This window comes from Elgaria multicarinata, chromosome 1, assembly GCF_023053635.1.
Source record: "Elgaria multicarinata webbii isolate HBS135686 ecotype San Diego chromosome 1, rElgMul1.1.pri, whole genome shotgun sequence".
Taxonomy (NCBI): Eukaryota; Metazoa; Chordata; class Lepidosauria; order Squamata; family Anguidae; genus Elgaria; species Elgaria multicarinata.
The window spans coordinates 190786436-190807418 of NC_086171.1; the positions used below are offsets into that span (position 1 = coordinate 190786436).

The window sequence follows — 20983 nt, forward strand, 5'->3', positions numbered from 1 at the left end:
TGACACACCATTTCTCCACCTAGTCCTGTATCAGCAGTAGCTCTCCAGGGTCCCAGACAGAGGTCCTTTCCATGACCTATGGCATGACTTTTAGGATGCAATCCTATGCATGTTTAGACAGAAAAAAATCCTACAACTCCCAGCATGTTCCTGCCAGCATCACTGGCTGGGACATGCTGGGAGTTGTAGGACTTTTTTCTGTCTAAACATGCCTAGGATTGCACTCTGGAGATGCTGGAGATTGATTTTAGGACCTCCTCCGAGCAAAGGATGTGCCCTATCACTGAACTACAATCACTTCCCAGCAACATAGAGGTTATTGAAAAGACACTATTTTCATGTGTTTCTGTGGATAAATCTCCTGTAGAGCTTTGAAGCGAAGACAGAGCATTGAACAAGCAAAATCTTGATAGAAGCCGATAACTCTGGAACTAGCAGAGAGTATAAAATTGGGAGCAATCCCACAATCGAGAGTAAAAACTTTCCTGTAATTAATTGAGGACACTAACAGTCTATTGATTTTTATTGTATTTAGGTATTACTTTTTTGTTCTTTCGTGGACACTCGTCTCTCCCGCAGTTGAAAGAGAAGAGTATAGGTCTATAGATAGCAAATTGCTTTTCTGGCACAAGTGTTTTGGGAATTGCTCTTTCTGATACATATGACTGATAGGCTTACTCATATGTGACAGAATCCAATATCGTGGCTTTATATACTGTTTGGCATACCGTTTGGAAGATCTGAAGTAACTGGAGGGCTGCCTTCTCCTGCATGAATCTGGAAGAGAATTAAGAAGGGGATCTGAACAGGGTACAATAACATGATCGAGGGACTGGAGCAAATCCCATATGAGGGGAGATTACATTAGCCGGGATTGTTTAACTTGGAAAAAAGGTGTGTGGGGGTGGGGAGATATGAAAGAGATATACAAACTTATGCGTGGTGTAGAGAAAGTTAATAGGGGGAAATTTCTCTCTCTTATAATACTAGAACCCAGTGTGGTCATCCCATGAAGCTGATTGGTGGGAGATTCTGGGCAGGTAAAAGGAAGGACTTCTTCACCTAGCACATAATTAAACTATGGAATTTGCTACCACGAGACATAGGCCATAGCTAGACGGGGCTTTATCCTGGGGCGAACCCTGGGATCATCCCTGTGCATCCACATGACACACAGGAGATCCTGGGATCAGGGAGGGATGATCCCTCCCTTGCCCCAGGATCTTGCCCTCCCCTGGCCCTAGTTTTTCCGCGGTCCTGAGCTGAGCCTGAGACCGCAGAACTTGTGGCCGTGTGCTGCAGGTTGACCCAGCCAGGAGCTGCACACCGGGCGCAGCACTCCTCAGGAGCGCTGCACCCATCAAGGATAGGGTGGGGGAGCGGGGAAAGTAATTCAAATTTAAAAAACCACTTACCTTATGCGCACAAGCGTTCATTCGCTGCTGGTCCTTTAAGTTTTTAAAAAATGACAGGTGCGACACCTCTCCTTCTGAGGTCGTCGTGCGACGTGTGTAAACAGAAAAGGGATCTCGCATTAAACACAACACAAGATCGTCCCTCCTTCGTCGCGGGCTAGCAGGTAGGTCTAGCTAAGGCCATAGTGATGGCCGCCACTTTGGATGGCTTTAAAAGGAGGTTAGACAAATTCCTGGAGGAGAAGGCTATCAATGGCTACTAGTTTTCTCTATTTTACCTCCAGTAATCTGAGGCAGTAAGCCTATATGTATACCATTTGCTGGGAAATGTGGACAACAGGCTGCTGTTGCACTCACGTCTTGCTTGTGGGTTCCTGCTCGACAGCTGGTTGGCCATTGTGTGAACAAAATACTGAACTAGGTGGCTCTTCTTCTGTTCTTACATTCTTAGCATGCTTAACAGCCATGGAGCCATGTGCACCTCCCCTTCCCCCAATGCCCCCATTTGTGCCAGCCCCATCCTCTGAGTCCCCTCTCTTCCCTTATTGTGTGGGACGGTCTGAAGGAGGCTTCTGTGTGCATTCACTGGAATGTGAGTAGAAGTCTCTATGCAGAGTTCCTGGTCACGTGGAGGATTCAGTGCTGCTCAACACAGGAAGGTCGGGAACTGAGCTGGTAGGTATAGCTATGTCGTGCTGCCCTGTGCCCCTTACATACATTGCTGTACCATGTCTAGGGCACAACACCTGCAGAGGCTGGTTGCTTTCAGACTTGCCAGGAGCCTTATTATTCGTTTTTAAGTGCCAGGTTCAGATGTTGATTGTTTACCTAGGCATTTCATTTTATTTTTATTTTCTGGAGTTCTATTTTGCCTTGCAAAACCTTCCTGAGAGCATTTTAGCAATAGCTTTTATTGAACAATGTTTTTATGTTTTTATGATGGATGGTTTTAATCCACTGGCTTTATCTGGTGTTGGTTTTAACACAGTCTTTGTACCCTTTAATCTTTTTATTGATCTATCCTTCTGGTTTTATGAGCCAATAATGTTGTTACTCTTGAATGTATTTTGGTTGGTTGTTGACCACTTTTGGAAATTTTACACCCCTTGCAAAGCTGGCTAGGAATGTCCTAAATGAAGAAATGTATTCAGGTCTACCTTGCCTCCTGTTCTTATATTATCTGGTCCCTTGATGAATCACTCCAAACTCTATAGTCAGGCAATATCTATATTAGGACCAGCCAAATATGCACAGGCTGGTGGACATGCTTTTGATATCCCCAGACCTCTCTGGAGAGGTTACAAAAAGTGCAGGGAGCAGGGGGAGGAAGGAGAGGGGGGGGGAAATGTTGATGCTGAATCATGAAGTATCATCAGAGTCTTAAGAGGCAACAGAAGATGAGTTGTAGACTTAAATAGATATTTGTCTCTGCTAGGTGTCATGCAGGTTTCAGGTTACACATAGGACCATTGGGGGAATCAGCCATTCTGTGTCTGTGTTTGTCCAAAAAGTTCTAGGTGTAATGTGAAACCTGCATGGCACCTAGCAGGGTCTAATATCTATTTAAGTCTAGGTCTCTACCTCCATTGTCTCTTAAGACTCTGGCCTTAGCTAGATCGACCTGTTATCCCGTGACGGAGGAGAGAAGATCTCGCACTGTGTTTAACGCAAACTCCCTCCTCTGTTTACACATGACAACCTCAGAAGGAGAGGCGTCACGCCCGCCTTTTTTTTTTCTTAAAGGACCAGCAGCGCAGGAACATAAAAGGTAAGTTTTTAAAAATTTAAATTACTTTCCCCACTCCCCCCCCTACCCCCGATGGGTGCAGTGCTCCTGAGCCAAAACTGGGGCCAAAGGGGAGGGCGAGATCCCAGGGCAAGGGAGGGATCATCCCTCCCTAACCCCAGGATCCCCTGTGTGTCATTTGCCCCAGGATAAAGCACCGTCTAGCTATGGCCTCTGACCATGCATACTTCATGACTTCAACATCAACTCAGTCTCACATACACAGACTATTCTTCCCTCCCCACCCTAATCTCCACCCAAACTTGATGTAAAGATCTGGGGATCTCGGGCCTTAGCTAGACCTAAGGTTTATCCTGGGATCGTCATGGGGTTGTCCCTGCCTGCTCCTGGGATATCCTGTGTGTCATTTACATGAACAGGGATGACCCTGGGATGATCCCGGGATAAACCTTAGGTCTAGCTAAGGCCTCAGAAGCTTTCCCACAATTTTTGCATATTTTGTCGGTTCTACTAAAGATGGATTTGGGAATTTTGACACTGCATTTTGGATTTTTTTTCTTATTGACCAGCACGATATATCATTCTTTTGATGAATCCAGGTTGTCCTTGGGGTGATGATGGACAACAACATCAGTCAGCGAAGGCCTTTTTTATTCCTTTTCTTTTTACAGAAAACCCAACCCAAATTAATTGGGAGACTGACTATAACACAGATGGTACTGATTGATTTATAGGTGTTCTTTAAAAGTCTGCGTAAGGGAGGTGGCATCACAGAAGGAAAATTTTCTTCTCTGCTACCACTGACTCCGCAAACTACCATCTGGAGGGATTGTTCAGTGCAGTAAATGGTGTGCGGTGATGCTGGATTGCCACTTACAGAGTGGGTGAGTCATCTTTTGCCTGCTATGTGGGGTTTTGCCACCTACTTTGTTGACAAAATGGCTTGGATTTTGCTCAACTTAGGAGCTTCTATTTTGAATGCAGAGCTAGAGTTTGAGGGGTGTGAAGCTCACATTTGACCTGTATATTTGGCCCAGTTTCATTTAGTATTGCCCAATGATGACATTGGTGTGCTTGATTATATGAGCTAGAACCTGTTTCCATCCTGGCTTCCTATTGGTCCTTGTTCAAGATCATAATTCTTGCCAATTTCCTCAGACATCCCTTCTTGAACAAAGTTGTCTAGCTTTCAAAGAATACATTTGTTCATCTTTAAGGTGCCACAGAACTCTTTGCTATTTTTTTCCTGCAATAAGCGATCACAGCTGCCCTCTGCAAAGTGTTTACTAGGCGATTTGAGAATTGCGGGTTTTATATTGGGACCCCTATTATTTGGCTTGGCATTGACCAGGATCCAGCAAATCTTGAAGTTATTTCTATGATCCCAGCAGGGCTATAGGCTTGTCGTTCTCGAACATCCCCCGTGCAGCAGAGAAAACTGTTGGGGAGGATTGGAAAAATTCAGGAAGTTTCAAAAACTTATGGTGCGGGGGTCAGCTGGGGAAACAAAATAAAGAGCTCCATCACACCAGCAATTTATTGCACTCTCGCTATGCCTGGTATGTGTTTTTGCAGCGCGGTACCCACATGGCATCGTCCTTTTCCTGCACTCATCTCACCTCTTCCCCTCCATTTTCCATCTTATTTTGGAGCGGGGAAAGTCTGTTTTCCCCCCTCGGTGCACAATAAAGCCGCTCCTCCCTTCCATGTATTGCTGTCCTTGCGCAATACATGGGGGCGTGTGTGTCAAAAGGCAGTCTTGCTGACAAAAGAGGAGGGCAGGGCGATTCTCTGCCCAACTGCTCAACCACGCAGGGGGAGGGAGAGGGGCACCCAAACACCCCGCAAAGAAGGCGAGTGAGGCTGCCACCACCACTGCCCATGCCCAGGACTCCGTCTCATTCAACTCTATGGTCCTTACTCCTGAGTAGGCATGTCTAGGTTTCTTGACCAGAACAATGTCATCCTCCTGTTGCCATGCCAACATCAATCGCAAACTTCTCCAGAAACTAATTGTAATACTACTTTCTCTTTACTTGCATTGTTTAATATAATCTTAGGGGAATGCACAGTGTTTTGTTTTACTGTAACTGCGCAGTTTCAGGCTGCTGTACTATTGTATTTGTGCAGAAATAAAAATATATATGAAAAAATGTGTAATTAACTGCAGAGGGAAGGAGAACTTAGGGAGCAGGGTGGGAGATTTTGGCGGCTTAGTAGCGGTCCAGGTGAAAAGATACATGAGCTGAAATATCTCAACAATGCACAGACATGAAAGTGCCCAGCACTCGACTTGCTAAGGAAATGGAGAGGGAAACCGCAGATGTAAACTCATGGGGTGGGGAGTAGGTGTGATGGAGTAGAGAGTGAAATACCACTGGGCTAGCACAAAACCCTTGAGGGCATCTCAGCAGCTCTTTGGATCCCAGCCAGTCACTCTTTCTATGGGAAGGAGAATAGCGTATATAATCCTTCACCAGGCATGAATTTTCCTATTGCACTTCCATGCACTCACATGCATTTCTTCTTGCAGGGTTTCAGATGCAGGTTCTCTTACACATAGGAGGAGAGGAGAGGGGAGGAGGGAGGAGCAGGCAAGCAGAAGGATTAAGCAACCTCACCCCTTTGTCCTCTGACAATCACCCCTCCCAAATCTGCTTTGCACCCGAAAAAGCAGCTGTTGAGGTCTGCATGCAAACACGTGTCTTTCAATGTATAGTTTGCCCTTCTATTAAAACTCTGCTAATTACAGAGCATATCAGTAGTTCTTCCTCAATTTGGTGGGTGGTGGTGCATGGCCATTCTTAGCTGGAGGACTAATTAAATCGACAAAAGGCTGTATCCAACAAAGTTTCCGTTTTCTAACCAGCTATGTGACTCGCAAGCAAAATATTATCTTCAGACAGTTTGGATAACTGCTTTTCTCCAGTGGAAACTAAGGCCTTAGCTAGGCCTAAGGTTTATCCCGGGATCGTCCCAGGGTCATCCCTGTTCATGTAAATGACACACAGGGGATCCCGGGAGCAGGCAGGGATGACCCCGGGATGACCCTGGGATAAACCTTAGGTCTAGCTAAGGCCTAAGTGTCTTAAATGGAAGATGGAGATGGCTATTAATGGCTACTAGTCCTGATGGCTATGTGCTACTTCCAGTAACAGAGGCAGTAAGCCTATATACACCAGTTGCTGGGGGACATGGGTGGGAGGGTGCTGTTGCACTGTGTCCTGGTTGTGGGTCCTTGGTTGACAGCTGGTAGGCCATGGTGTGAACAGAATGCTGGACTAGATGGACCCTTGGTCTGAGCCAGCAGGGCTCTTCTTATGTTCTTAAATGTCTCTCTCATTTATATTCTGGCTGTGTGTTTTCTGCAGGCCGCATTAGCCCCAGCTCTACTGATCATGGTCAACAAGACCTTAAACTATTGGGATCCTGATTTTGAGGATGAGGTCATCAACATCAATGTCGGGGGCCTGAGAAGAAGACTCAGCTCGAGCGCTCTTTCCAAGTTCCCAGACACTCGCCTCGGGCGCTTGCTCTCCTGCGACTCCGAGGAGTCCATCCTGCAGCTGTGCGATGACTACGACGTGAGCGCCCGGGAGTTCTATTTTGATCGCAACCCAGGCTTCTTCCTCTACGTTCTCCATTTCTACCAGACCGGCAAGCTGCATGTGATGGAGGAGCTGTGCGTCTTCTCCTTTTGCCAGGAGATAGAGTATTGGGGCATTAACGAGTTCTTCCTGGACTCGTGCTGCAGCTACCGCTACCACGAGCGGAAGCTGGAGAGCCACCACCACAACTGGGACGACGAGAGCGAGGTCAGCAGCGTGGACACCTCCCCCGACGAGATCTTGGATTTCAACCACGATCTGCTCCGCTACAGCACTTTGCGCTGCGGCAACTTGCGCAAGCGCCTGTGGCTCACCATGGAGAACCCGGGCTACTCCATCCCGAGCAAACTCTTCAGCTTCGTTTCGATCAGTGTCGTGCTGGTTTCCATTGCCATTATGTGCATCCACAGCATGCCGGAGTACCAGGAGCTCGACGAGGATGGCAAGTTGAAGGATGACTCGGTGTTGCAAAACTTGGAGTACTTTTGCATCTCCTGGTTCACCTTCGAAGTGACAGCCCGCTTACTGTTGGCACCGAACCTGCGGAAGTTCTTCAAGCACCCTCTGAACCTGATTGACATCGTCTCGGTCTTGCCTTTTTACGTCACCCTTTTGGTGGACGTGGCCATGGGAGGCGATTCGGAGCTGGGGAACCTGGGCAAGGTGGTGCAGGTGTTCCGACTCATGAGGATATTCCGGGTGCTGAAGCTGGCCAGGCATTCGACGGGCTTGAGGTCTTTAGGGGCCACCTTGAAGGTAAACCCGGAATAGCTGATGTTTCAGCCGCCTCTTGGGTCTCAGGTTCTCAGGCTTGGAAAGCCGTTGTGGTATTGGGGAAATCCGAATCGGAGCCAGCAGCCAGCTGCGCTTTTCACCCACTCAATTTAGTGGGAAGGTTTTGTGTCTGATTCACCCCTAGTGAAAATTATTCATGCCTCGGTTCCTTTTTCAAGCTAGATTGCTGTAATGCAGGCTGTAAAGCTCAAATGAATGGGAGATTCAATGTCCCCCTCCATGTAGATAAAATCATCTGATACTGCTGTGGTGCAGCTTTCCACAACCTAGGGCCCTCTAGATCTGTTGGACTACAAGTCGTAGCATGCTGGGGATGCTGGGAATTGTAGTCTGACACATCTGGAGGGCACCAGATTCAGGAAAGCTGCTGTAGGGTATTTTATTCCTACCAGTCCCACCTCCACTATCCCCGTTTCCCCCAACCTTGGCTTTTATTTTTCTGGTGATACACCCCTCTTCATCCTCTCCACTCCTTGAAGGTACCTGTTGTCAAGGACTGAGGACCCTAAAAAGAACGGAAAGGGTAAAGCGTTGCATCCTGTTCTTGCCTGTCCTATATGGAACAGCTGTGAATTGCCCTCGTGGCATTTCTAGTCTCCCAGGAGCTGCTATGCATGATTTTTGCCAATCACAGAATTTGGTTCTTGGCACAGAAAGTGGATTGCTTTGGAGCTTGCTCTAAGGGCAATGCATTTTGAGCTTCTGTGTCCTGTAGAGCCCTACAGGATGTGCCCCCCTCTGCCACAGATGCCTCCCCCCTCCCCATTCTACCCCAAAGCTAATTAGCAGGTGTCTCCAGATTTTATGAACCACCCAAGTACTACATATTGAAGTATCTCTTTTCACGATCTTACTCGTTATGTTCAGAATTCGATATTTAGTTTAGTTTAGCCTAAAATGGTTTTGGAGGGAAGGAAATGCTGCATTCACTACCCTAATCATCAGGTAGAGAAAATTGTTGTTGTTGTTATGATGTACTGCATTTATATACCGCCCCATAGCCGAAGCTCTCTGGGCAGTTTACAAAGATTAAGGGGGGGAAACCTTGAGCACCTTGAAATTTCAAGGCCAGTGCCTATAACGTAGGATGTTTTCCCAGCTCAGTTGACCGTAGTTGATTTATCTGTGAGCCTGCTGCCAGCCAGCCTAAGGCTGACCTGCAAAAGCTGGCATTCATCTGACACCAGAAGGAGTTTCAGAGCCAGCTGGATGTGTGCGCATGGCTGGCTGGCTGAGCGAGTGACTGAGATGGGGGATCTTCTGTAGTGCAGAGGGTGTCTGGGGGATGGAAGCTTATTCTGCAGGTTTTTCTTCTTCTTAAAGGGCCAGGGTTTTATAATGATAAATATGCTCAGGGAAGACTCAGTCTGCCAGAAGCCAGATCGAATTCTTCTGGTTCAGGGGCCTTGCAAAGCATAGGATAGCAGGGTGCATGTTAGTACGGTGTATTTGGCACACCAAAAGGTCCTGATGAGTTGATGCTGAAGGAGTTGCGAGGATCTGTCTGTCAGCATCCAGCACTCGGACAAATAGTTGAAAACGTCAGCTATCCATTCCTTAGCCCAGCCGTTCCTGACTTTGTGCTCTGCAGATGTTTTTGGACTACAACTCCCATCATCTCTTATCATTGCCCATGCTGACGGGCTGATGGGAGTTGTAGTCCAACCCATCTGGGGGCACCAAGTTGGGGAAAGCTGGACTTCAGCTCTACCAGCCAACACGCTGGTAGATCCTTCCAGCACAACTGAAATTTTGATGAAGGAACTGAAAACATCTGCTGCTGCTTCAGATTTAGATTCTTAATGTTCCATGTGTGCAAATTACAGAGTAATGCTCATCATAATTTGCCTCCCACTGTGGGCACTCACAACACTGTCAGAGAAATAAGTCATAAAGACTGTAGGGAAAGTAGGAAGCAGGTTGCCTGGGGACAGGCTATGGTTAATATAAAGACATCTCATTGTCTCTCTCTCTCTCTCTCTCTTGGTCGCTTGCTCACTCTCACTCTCTCTCTCTCACACACACACACTCTTCTTCCAAGAGATGCTGTGGATATTCTCTAATCCAGGGTTAGATAAACTGATGCCCTCCAGATGTTTTGGACTACAACCCCCACCAGCCCCAGCCAGCATGGCCAATGACCAGGGATCATGAGGGTTTTGTGGACCAAAACATGGAGAGGGCATCAGGGTGGCTGAATCTGCTTTAATCCATAGAACCCTCTTCAAATCCCTGAAGGCACTGCCGCTGAGCTCATGCAGCTTGGACTGAAGGCCTCCAAAAGTAGGAAGGAGAAGAGGAATCAACCTCTTTGTAAGGACCATGCATTAAAACTTGTGGGTACTTCCAAACCAGCCTTCCCCACCGTCCACCGCCATATGGGGTTGCACTCATGTCCTGCTTGTGGATCTCTTGTCGACAGCTGGTTGGCCACTGCGTGAACAGAATGCTGAACTAGACGCATAGGCGTGCGCAGCACATTTCGTTAAGGTGTGCAACCAGGGAATATTTTTTTTAAGGCAAACAAGTATTGAATACTCAGTCATAAAGGACATTATTTTTATTCATTTATTTATTAAACACTGTAGACACTGATGCCCTACTCCTGACTTGCCTGACTGCAGGAGGGCTGTTGCAGGTGAGGGGGGAAATGAGGAGACGCTCCTCAAGCCCCAGCATTGGTGGGGCTTTGTGGTGATACTGGCTGGAGGAGGGGCTTATGAGGCGATATTACCCTTCAGGGCCCTTCCTCCTGGCCTCTTTGAAGTGCAGCTCTTGGCGGGCGGGTTCCCAGCAGAGTGATTTGTTTTCTCTCCTGCTGCTGGAGGGTGGAGCAGCCAGAGGACAGATGGAGGACCATTCCCACTGTATCTGGATCCCCCTCTGGATCCCTACTCAATGGCCCCTTCAATTCAGCACTTATTGCTTGGGACAGTAGGGTTTGCCTGGGCACACCCGGCACACCCCTTGTGCACACCTATGATTAGATGGACCCTTGGTCTGATCCAGCAGGGCTCTTCTTATGTTCTTCTAGGAGAAACATTTGCTTATTCATTCCACAGAATCCAGACAAAGTTTATCCCAAACCATTGCATTCCCGAATTTCTCCCTATGGTTGCCTGTTTCTTCAAGTGCTGATTATAACTATTTTTAAAGGTGTTTAACGCAATTGCAGCATGAAGCTCCAAAGCCTGAACTGACTAGCACTTCTGTCTCACACGGTTTGGAGGTGTGACTTCTGATGTGGTTAGTTATGATGTGGAACTCGCTTTCATCTCTGCCTGCCCCTCTGTCCTTATCCTCACCCACTCAATGATCTCTAGTGAAACTATCAAGGTCAGAGAAAACTAGGGTGACCATATGAAAAGGAGGCCAAAGTTTTCTATGCAACTTTAACAGTTGCATAGAAAAGGGAATTTCAGCAGGTGTCATTTGTATGCATGCAGCACCTAGTGAAATTCCCTCTTCATCACAACAGTTAAAGCTGCAGTAGCCCTGCCCTCTTTTGTATCTGGTCAAGGGGGCAGGGCTCCTGCAGTTTTAACTGTTGTGATGAAGAAGGCATTTTGCCAGGTCATTTTTCTATGCAACTGTTAAAGGTACAAGAGCCCTATCCTCCTTTTCATATGATTACCCTAGAGAAAACCTTGTCAGTTTCACCCACCTTTAAAAAAAATTAAAAGAAAAACAACTAGTGTGTGCACCAACACTGAAGCATACAATGCCCCTTTTGCAAAGCCCCTTCCCTGGAGAAGCAGCAGAAGGAAATCTCTTGCCGTGGGGTGCAGGGAGTGGAGTTGTTCCTTTTGAAGCCTAGAGAGATTAGAGGGAGGTAAGAGGCAGGGTTGCTAGCTGTTGATAGGGGAGCAAGAAACAGCAGCCAAGCCCTCATCTCACCTCCGCAAAGTGCAGGACTACTTAGCATGTGATCTTGGCTGTTACTTCCCCAGGCATTAACATTGTATTGCTGGTGTTTTTATTCACTGTTTTAGCTGTATCTTCACTGCACTGATGTGTGGGCTGCATTTTGTTCCTTGTTCTTAACTGACCTGGGAACATTTCATACTGAAGCATAGGCATTTTTCAAATGAATATGCGCAAATACAGATAAACCTGGCCAAGCTTCATTTCAGAGGGTTAAGCCAAAGGTTTCAGGGAAGAGGAGGGTGGCCATATGGAAAGGAGGATCTTTAACTGTTGTCTAGAAAAGGGAGTTTCAGCAGGTGTCATTTGTATGCATGCAGCACCTGGGGAAATTCCCTCTTCATTACAACAGCAGGAGCTGCGGGAGCCCTGCCCTCTTTTGTATCTGGTCACTCTAGTATACCTCCTGCAGCTTTAACTGTTGTGATGCAGAGGGAATTTCACCAGGTGGTGAATGCATACAAATGACACCTGCTGAAATTCCCTTTTCTATGCAACTGTTAAAGATACAGGAGCCCTGTCCTTCTTTCCATATGGACACCCTAGGGAAGAGGTGGGCTTGATGCGGGGAGGTTGAGCTTCATGGAGTTCTTGGATTCCTGCAGCCCAAGCAGCAACACTGGAAGTGCCAGGGCCATGGGCAATTACAATATTGGGGCATGAGAACTGAGGTATGGGGTCCAAGGAGGCCTTCGAAGGTTCGGCGTTAGGGGTCACATTGCCTGAGTAGAACTTCTGTTTTCCTATGAAGTGTATTTCTCCTTACTGCCTTGTGCCATAAGCATGTTTTGTTGCATTGCTTTACCGTCTCCGTTCTCCCCACCCCCCACCCCAGCTCCACTCCTGCATCCAGTGGAGCGAGAGCTGAAAGTAAAAGTAATGGCTGCTATAAAAAGATGAAAATGTCTTATTGATCCAGGAGCCTGGGACCCATTATTTTCAAGTGTAAACTGCATATTTGAGATCTTTGTGTAGAAGTTCCTTTGCACAGGACACCGCCTTCTCATTTCTCGTAGCACTGGAGATCCCAGTCCCTAACTATCTGCTCTTGGGAGGGGGGAAGCATTTTGGGCTGTTCCCCATTTGTGGCTGGATTGCATTTCTATAAGCTCTCTCTGTCTCTCTCTCTCTCTATTTGACAGCATCATTTCGTGTCTGACTGTCACTATGCTGTTGTCCCTTCCTGCTGTCACTTCTGCCCTGCCTATAAATAACCAGCTCTGATGGATCTTGTTCTGTTCATGTCATGTGATTCTGCATTAGCCCTCCCCGCTTCTGTGGCTTAGTGATAAAGAGGGGACTTCCATTCCCCCACCTGACATGCCTGAGCAAAACATGCACCCATGACATTGATGGATGGACCTGTCATCTTTTGACAGTGGCATGGGTCATTCGGTGTGTCAGTTCCAGCAGTAGTCAGCCAGTCAGTTTTGATCCTTTGCCGTGCCACAGAGGCGTAGAATTGTCCATTGTTTAGTGCTACTTTTTGAGGAAATAACAGGGCCGTGTTCAAGGAGGTTTCCCAAGCTATAAAGGCCAATGGAAACTATTTTCGGCCTGAGTTCTTGGAGGGGGAGGCAAGCGGAATCCTCTGTTTCCCAAGAAGCTTTTTAAAAAGCTGCCATACTATGCATGCTTAGGAATATCAAAAGCTGCCATGACCATTGTGACTTCTAGCTCTGTTACACTGACCATCGGTGGTTCTCCAGTGATTCCCAGCCCTATATGGAGTTGCCAGAGATTGAACCTGGGGCCTTCTGGATGCAAAGCTCTTCCCTTACTTGGGAGTAAGCGCCTCTTAAGTCAGCGGGGCTAGCTCTTGAGCAAACTTGCATAGGATCTAGATGTGTGCCTATCACTTGCATAAGAACGTAAGAAGGGCCCTGATGCTGAATCACACCATCTAATCCAGCACTCTGTTCACACAGTGGCCAACCAGCTGTTGACCAGAGACCCACAAGCAGGACATGGTGCAACAGCACCCTCCCACCCATGTTCCCCAGCAATTGGTGTACATAGGTTTATTGCTTATGATCCTGGAGGTAGCACATAGCCATCAGAACTACTCATTTCATGTATTTCTCTGCTGTGTTTCTTAACAGAGAACCTGTATAGCATGGGAACTCAGAGTGTTTGCCATCAACTGAGAAATTCCTGGTACAAATCTCACCCCTTAGCCACAAATCTCCTCTCTCGGCCTCTTTCCCTCTCCTCTGCCCTGCCTTCCAAGTCTTAGCGAGGTGACACATGGATGACTTGAAACGCTCTCCACATTTGCTATTTATTAATATAGCATTGATGTTCTACCGCCTAAGTTCAGCCCACATTTCGTTCTCCACCTCAAAGCTGCTCGTGCTCTGCTCACCCACGTAGTTTTAGAAGGGGTCCTGCTTGTTGCGGAGTGGGGAGGGAGGGAGGACAGAAGATGGGCCACTTTGTATCAGCAAGGTACAGAAGTGCCGCCCTCCCTTCGCATCCACAAAGAGGAACATATCTGCATGTTAAAGGTGCAGGATCCCTGCCCAGAGGCAGAGGAAGCTTGACAGCCCCATCTTCTTGGCTTTGGAGCTTGAAACACTCCCTTCTAATCCTCCGTCTTGAGAATTGGCACTGGATATTTTCCTATCTCCGTTAACACCAATATGCCGTCCAGACTCAATCCATCGGAATGTTGTAAGCTGCCTTATACAGAGTCAAACCACTTGGTCCATCTAGCCCAGCATTGTCAACACTGACAGGCAGCAATGACTCTCCAGGATTCCAGGCGGCATTCTTTCCTCACCCTACCTGGAGATCCCAAGGATCGAACCTGGGACCTTCTGCATGCAAAGCAGATGCTCTGTCACGGAGCTACAGCCCTTCCCAAAGGACCAACAGAAGGGTCTTTTCCCCCCCAGCCAGACACCACTTTTTCATATCATAGCATGACAGTGACAGGAGACACTTTGCCTCTCGTCCATTCATCCTCCTCCACAATCGCACAGGCCCCGTCTCCCCTGAGCTTCCTTGCATCAGCCGTCTTCGTGATCTTCCCTGTGGCTGAGTTGGCATCACCCACGCACAGCATAGCTCGAGGCATTGCGTGGGCCTCCCCCTCGCCTTTCCAGTGCCCGCTTTACAACCTGTGCAAAGGGAGGTGGGTGACAGATATTTATTTGCCACCTGGAAATCAACCTGATGGCTGCCAAACCTCGCAGACAGCAGACGAGTGTTCATCTTGGCTGAATGCAAATCGAGGGCTGGCTCAATGCACTATGCTGGTGGTGTTGCCAGCAGCTTTGTCCTGCAAACCGGCCAGGCAGTTCCCTGCTGGTCCCGTGCTTTGCCCTTCACAGACACCACCCTGGGAGTCAGAAGCACCAAAGGAAGTGATGACTGCGGCTGTCAGCCTGACCTTTGGGGCACAATGTGCATTAGTCAACAGGTCAGCAAAGCATTTTGATTCATATTCCGAGAGCTGCTAAGAAGGGTATTGATCTGGGAAGGCGCCTGGATGTCGAGCTGATGCAGCAGGGGGCAGGGGGGGGTTCTTAGCCCCTAGCCCATGGCTGCAATCCTGCATTCAGCTAGGGTGCGTGAATGCCACTGAAGTCAATGGCATTCACAAGGCAACATTATATGTTAGTTTAAAGTGTTTTTTTTTTATCATGCTCCTCAGCCAAAAAAGGCAGGAGTGAGTCCCATTGAGTTTAATGGAGCTTACTCCCAGGTAAGTGGATATAGGATTGCAGTCTTCAACAGACTAAGCACGTGCAGGATCCCTGCAAGGGGGCATTCTGCAAAGAGTTTGGATGACAGCAGGAAGTCACCTGTTTGCAGTTAATTATTATTATTAACTTCCCTGCACTACAAATGGCTGCCCACCGCTGCCCAAATAAAAGAGGAAAGAAATGTGAGTGTATTTTTATTATTATTATATCGATTAGGAACCATGCAATTCTGCAGCCAAAAAGGAAAAGAAATCTGCAATGAGCCATTTCAAAGATGGCAGCTGTAAAACATGAAGAGGTGTCAAATTGGGTTTCACGTGTCATTGAGGCTCCAAGCAGGAGGGAGGGATGTGGCCTAGAAGGCTGCTCTCCATTTCAGGAACTGCTCAGCACCTATTCGCTGGGGCCGAACTGCGCGTCGTGTTTAGTCTGAAAATCTTCCAGGAAAAAGTAAAACAGCATTTTTAAACATGCACCAAATGGAGACACAATCAAAGTGACTCGAGGCAAATTCTGAGGCAAACACTGAACTGTGTTTCCCTCAACATGAATGCATGCAGGGAAGAAGGGGGTGCTGAACTCCTCAACCTTGCCTGCTGATTCTGTCCTGCAAAGGCCTTTCCAGCCATTTTTTTAAAAGTCCATTTGTTTTTCTTCACAGTTGAGCACCGAGACAGGGGCCTAATCTACTAGGCTGACCATATGGAAAGGAGGACAGGGCTCCTGTATCTTTAACAGTTGTATTGAAAAGGAAATTTCAGCAGATGTCATTTGTATATATGGGGAACCTGGTGAAATTTCCGCTTCATCACAACAGTTAAAGCTGCAGGTGCCCTGTCCTCTTTTAAATCTGGTCACTCTAGTATAGCTCCTGCACCTTTCACTGTTGTGATGAAGAGGGAATTTCACCAGGTTCTCCATATATACAAATGACACCTGCTGAAATTCCCTTTTCTATGCAACTGTTAAAGATACAGGAGCCCTGTCCTCCTTTTCATATGGTCACCCTGTCTACACTAAGCAGGATATTGCACTATGGTATGTGTCAATGGGCCCCAACATTTGTCAGTGTACTTCAGTACCGCTATAAAGCAGTAGTGTGGCTCCTGCCTTTTATATACCACTTTCATAGTCAATATCCTGCTTGGTATAGATTAGGCCTATGACTAAAACCAGCTTCAGATGTGGTGTAGGGCTAGGAACAACCTCAGGAGGAGACATTTGCAGGGCAGAATCAGTGGGCCTAGGAACAATGAAACATCCACCCACACCCTTTGAATCCCTTACTACTTCCATATTGGAAGAAAGGTCATAGTTCAGTGGAAGGTCACATGTTTTGGTGTACAAAACATCCCAGGTCCATCTCCAGGTAGGGCTAGAAAATACTCCTGGCTGGAACCCGAGAGAAATGCTGCCGGTCAGTGTAAACCAAGGATGCAAAATCCCAGGCATCTGGAGTTTCCCAAATTTGCCTGGCCCCACCCCTTTTCCACCAACCACCAATAGCGTGGTGGTTTCCAGCTGTTGTGCAGCTTTCTTCCCCCATTGTAAAAACTTCAAATGCCTCTCCTAAGGCTTAGTTACTAGCTAAAAATGTAATAAATAAAAAATAAAATAAAAAAAAATAAAAAAACTTTAAACTAAAACCTGCTGGTATTTTGGCCACACCCTTTTGCCTCCGGCCCCTCCCACTACTGGAATGCAGTCCCCAATGGCGTCTCCAAAATGGAATTTGGCCCTCAGGCTGAAAGAGGTCCAACATGCCTGGTGTAGACAGTACTGGTCTAGATGAACCAACGGCGTGACTTGATTTAAGTCAGCTTCCTATGTTACTCACACCTTATCAAATGCAGGATTGGAAATACACAGAGGCAATGTGCCATTCCACCCTAAGTGATCCATGGCATTTGCCGCATGATTGACACAGAAATGTCCCTGGTGCTAGGGGGGGAAGGAACCAACCAGATTCTCACAGAGTAGAAAAGCCAAGATGGGCCTGTGGCTTCCCTTCACGCAACGAATCTCACTTATTGGCCCTGAGGCCTAAAACCGCCCCTCATCCATGACCATGACCTTTTCTCTCTCTTTTCTTTTCAGCACAGCTACAGAGAAGTGGGAATTCTTCTCCTGTACTTGGCTGTTGGGGTGTCTGTTTTCTCTGGAGTGGCCTACACTGCAGAAAAGGAGGAAGATGTCGGTTTTGACACTATCCCGGCCTGCTGGTGGTGGGGGACGGTTAGCATGACAACCGTAGGCTACGGAGACGTCGTGCCGGTGACCGTGGCTGGCAAGCTGGCAGCCTCCGGTTGCATCCTGGGTGGGATTCTAGTGGTGGCGCTGCCCATCACCATCATCTTCAACAAGTTCTCCCACTTCTACCGCAGGCAGAAGGCCCTTGAGGCGGCCGTGAGGAACAGCGACAAGAAGGAGCCTGAGGACTCTGAGAACTACCCAAGCCAAGAGTCAGAGGTTTTAAGTGAAGTCTTCCAGAGGGACGATGATCTCACCAGAAACATCCTTCCAATTCATTGAATGGACTGTGGATCAGGGACTTTAGTTCTATTCTAGCATCAGAGAACAGGCAAGTTGCTAGTGAGGTGGTAGCAGGAACATGATCTCTGCCATCGTGGGCTCATTCGTTCTCAAAGCACTTGTGTGGTAACCTCCAGCTGAGCTAATCAACCATAGCCATTTATCTTATGCATCTGGATTTCCAGTATTCCACCAGGACGCTGTACACTGTGACGCACTCAATCCTCTACCCTTCAAGGAACACTAGGAGCCAAATGGCCAAAATACTTTGCTTCTGAACTACTGCCTGTATCTCAGCCCTCCCAAGCAGCAAAAGAGGGCAGCTTTGCCATTATACACACCTTTTAAAGTTGCCAGTTCCCTACTGGGGGCAGTGCTGCTAGCATCCCTCAGGTATGACCTACAGGCAGGTGTCAAGGTTTCCAGTTTGAATTGGAAATGCAAGACTGGAGTCTGGCAAATAGGCTTATTGCACAACCAAATATACATGTTTTTAAAAGATGGCCTTTTTATTTCTTTTTTTCTTTTCCCCCCGTTCAACTTCCATCCCAGAAATTGCCACACATCCTCTTGGCCTCATGTCCTCAGTCCAAATGCAGCGAAAAACACTTCCACTGTCTATCAACTGGTTGATACTCAACCTTATTTCGCTTTCAGCCCATTTCCATGTCCCGATTTATGATTTATCTTTAACTGTTGCCAAAGAGACTGGGTACTGGTTGTCGAGATTATCCTGTCTGCTGTGACAAATTCTTGTTTATGGCTTTTACATAGCCGAAATGATAGAAGAAGTACTCTCCTGACTTGCCTTATAAATGTCTGTCCAATAGAAGCTGTGGAAGCTATCAGTGACCCAGCTGATGTAGCCTAGGATGATTCTAAATCGACCCAAAGCTGATGAAGATCAATGGGGGGATTGTGATGCCTGGAAGTGCTGAATAAGGGATGGAGCCCATGTTACGATCACTTGGGGGGGGATGCCATTTGGTTCCCCACAATCAGTTCTCCCATCTCTTAACGAATCAAATGAAATGGATGATTTTCCAAAACTATGCATGGTGTAGAGAATGTGGATAGGGATTTTTTTCCCCTTCCCCTCTCAACACTAGTACTAGTAGCCTCTCGGTGAAATTGATGGACAGTAGGTTCAAGGGTAGAGCAAAGGAAGTACTTTTTTCACTCCATTTAGGATTAATTTACGGCATTCACTGGTCAGAGTCTTCATGGTCAGAGGCAGCATGCTGCTGGGTACCAGTTGCTGAGGGCCAGCAGTGGAGAGGGTCTGTTGCCTTTATGCCCTGCTGTTGAGCTTCTTGGAAACATCAGGCTAGTCAGTGTGGGAAAGGATGCTGGACTAAGGCCTAATCTATATATGCTAGTTATCCTGGGGTCAGCTGAAGGTCATCCCTGTGCATCCAAATGATGCACAGGGAATCCCAGGGTCAACTGGGATGACGTCTCAGTTGTCCCGGGGTAACCAGGACAGCAGTTTCCTCAATTTTTCCTGCGCTCCTGGGACAACCCCGAGGACTGCAGGTGGTGTGGCGAGTGCTCCTGGGTCCTCCCCGCGAGTAGTGGGGCTCTTCAAACAGGCACGGAGCTGGGGGGGGCTCTGTGCCCATCAGGGGGCAGCATTTTCACCATCCCCATGATGGCTCTTGGTGCCAAGTTTTTTTAAAGAAACCCTGATATTTCACGGCTGCATTGCCGTGGGGGGGGGGGGGGACAAATGCTGTGCCAGGAATGTCCCTCTTGACTTCTGGGGTGATGCACTGGCATTTAGATGCAAGGGGAGGATCCCAGGAACAGGTAAGGCCAGGATCCTCCCTCCCCCACCCCCACCCTCATCTCAGAAGGCCTCAAGGTGTAGATGAGGCCTCAATGGACCTTCATTTACAAACATAGGAAGCTGTCTTGAACTGAGTCACACCATTAGTCCATCTAGCCCAGTATTGTTGACACTGACTGGCAGTAGCTCTTCAGTGTTTCAGGCAGGGTTTTCTCCCAGCCCTACCTGGAGATGCCAGGGATTGAACCTGGGACCTTCTGTGTGCAAAATATGTTCCCTACCACACAGCCACACTTCCATCCCCAGCAGGTGTCTTATGTCTTCCATGATTAGCATCGTGGGGGTGGAGGAGAGAGAGAGAGAGAGAGAGCACATCTATGCATGTTCCTGGCAGCTCCTGGTGATGGTATGGAGACTCTTCATGTGAGAGTGGCCATCCCTGCAGTAAGATCCCTTATGTCAAGGGCTGGAGAACTTGTGGTTTTCCAGCTGATGTAGGATCCCCACCAGCATGGCCAATGGCCAATGATGACTGGGGCTGAAGTGCTACAACATCTGGAGATCTCCCAGCTTACCCATCCCTGTTATTTTTGCTTCTGCATTTATACAGTAGTATCAACATGTGCTCAAGCAACTAATTAAATGATTATTCCAGACTGGTCTTAGTGTGTAGAGACCCCTGGAATATGCAGGAGATATATTTGAAGGTGTCTTAATGTTAGCACATACATTTACCTCATTATGGAAGCTGCTGCATCCCCCAATACTTTTCTCATATTGGGAGTCCCCTGCTCCAATGAGCAGTGATTGTGGTGGTGGAAGAAAGTTTTCCAACAAAGGCTCTAAACACACATGCAAGCTCCAGCTGGTAGCAAGGGAAAAATAAGTGGTCTTTATCTTCATTGGACTCAAGGAGTTATAACTCCACCTGACACACAGAAGTAAGACTCAGACCAGCAACAGTGTCATTAGGACCAGCTAAAATGGCAGTGAGCAAGCTTTTGTGTTTGCAGAACTCTTCTTCATGGTGGACATTGTTAAGCAAAAACATGATGAATGGGATCATATTGCTGGGTGCATGGCCTGCCCTTTACAACCATCTTTAGATGGACTAGAAGTGTTGTGCAGACTTGATTAGTTCAGATTGTGCTGGGTGCAAAGGAAACAAACAAAATCTGCCTTCTACCCAGAAACACTCCCTTGTTCTTTGGGCTAGCAGTGGACCGGACAACATCTTCTTTAATAGCAGCAGATTGTGTTGGGCTGGGTTTTCTAGTATGGCAGTCAACAGAGCGGCAGGCAGATGTTTATTGCCATTCAAAGCTGAGAGAGGTTAAGCAAGGGTAAAGGCTATAGCAGCGTGACAGCAGAAGATCCTGGAGAATGAGGAACGTGCATTTTAAATGCAACTGGGCACACACAGAAAAGTTCTATACATAAGGACTTGCCCCATGCTCCATATC

General features: G+C 47.5%; 1 protein-coding gene across 2 annotated transcripts; it reads left to right on the forward strand.

Moving 5' to 3' along the window:
- Positions 1-3961: 3961 nt before the first annotated feature.
- Positions 3962-18356, forward strand: KCNS1 (potassium voltage-gated channel modifier subfamily S member 1). Of its 2 annotated transcripts, none has more exons than XM_063120205.1 (3): positions 3962-4046; positions 6534-7526; positions 17297-18356. In XM_063120205.1, the coding sequence occupies exons 1-3, from the start codon at positions 4008-4010 to the stop codon at positions 17729-17731; spliced, it is 1467 nt and encodes a 488-aa protein (XP_062976275.1). In that variant the 5' UTR covers positions 3962-4007; the 3' UTR covers positions 17732-18356. The 2 variants fall into 2 exon arrangements, with proteins under 2 accessions (XP_062976275.1, XP_062976285.1); XM_063120215.1 differs by lacking the exon at positions 3962-4046 and adding an exon at positions 5773-5847.
- The last annotated feature ends 2627 nt before the right edge of the window (positions 18357-20983 follow it).

Bases quoted from the DNA above. Each gene is read 5' to 3' on its own strand.
- KCNS1 (XM_063120205.1), top strand. From the start codon at position 4,008: ATGGTGTGCGGTGATGCTGGATTGCCACTTACAGAGTGG. The intron at 4,047-6,533 runs GTGAGTCATCTT...TGTTTTCTGCAG, and splicing joins GATTGCCACTTACAGAGTGG to GCCGCATTAGCCCCAGCTCT. The intron at 7,527-17,296 runs GTAAACCCGGAA...TTTTCTTTTCAG, and splicing joins CTTTAGGGGCCACCTTGAAG to CACAGCTACAGAGAAGTGGG.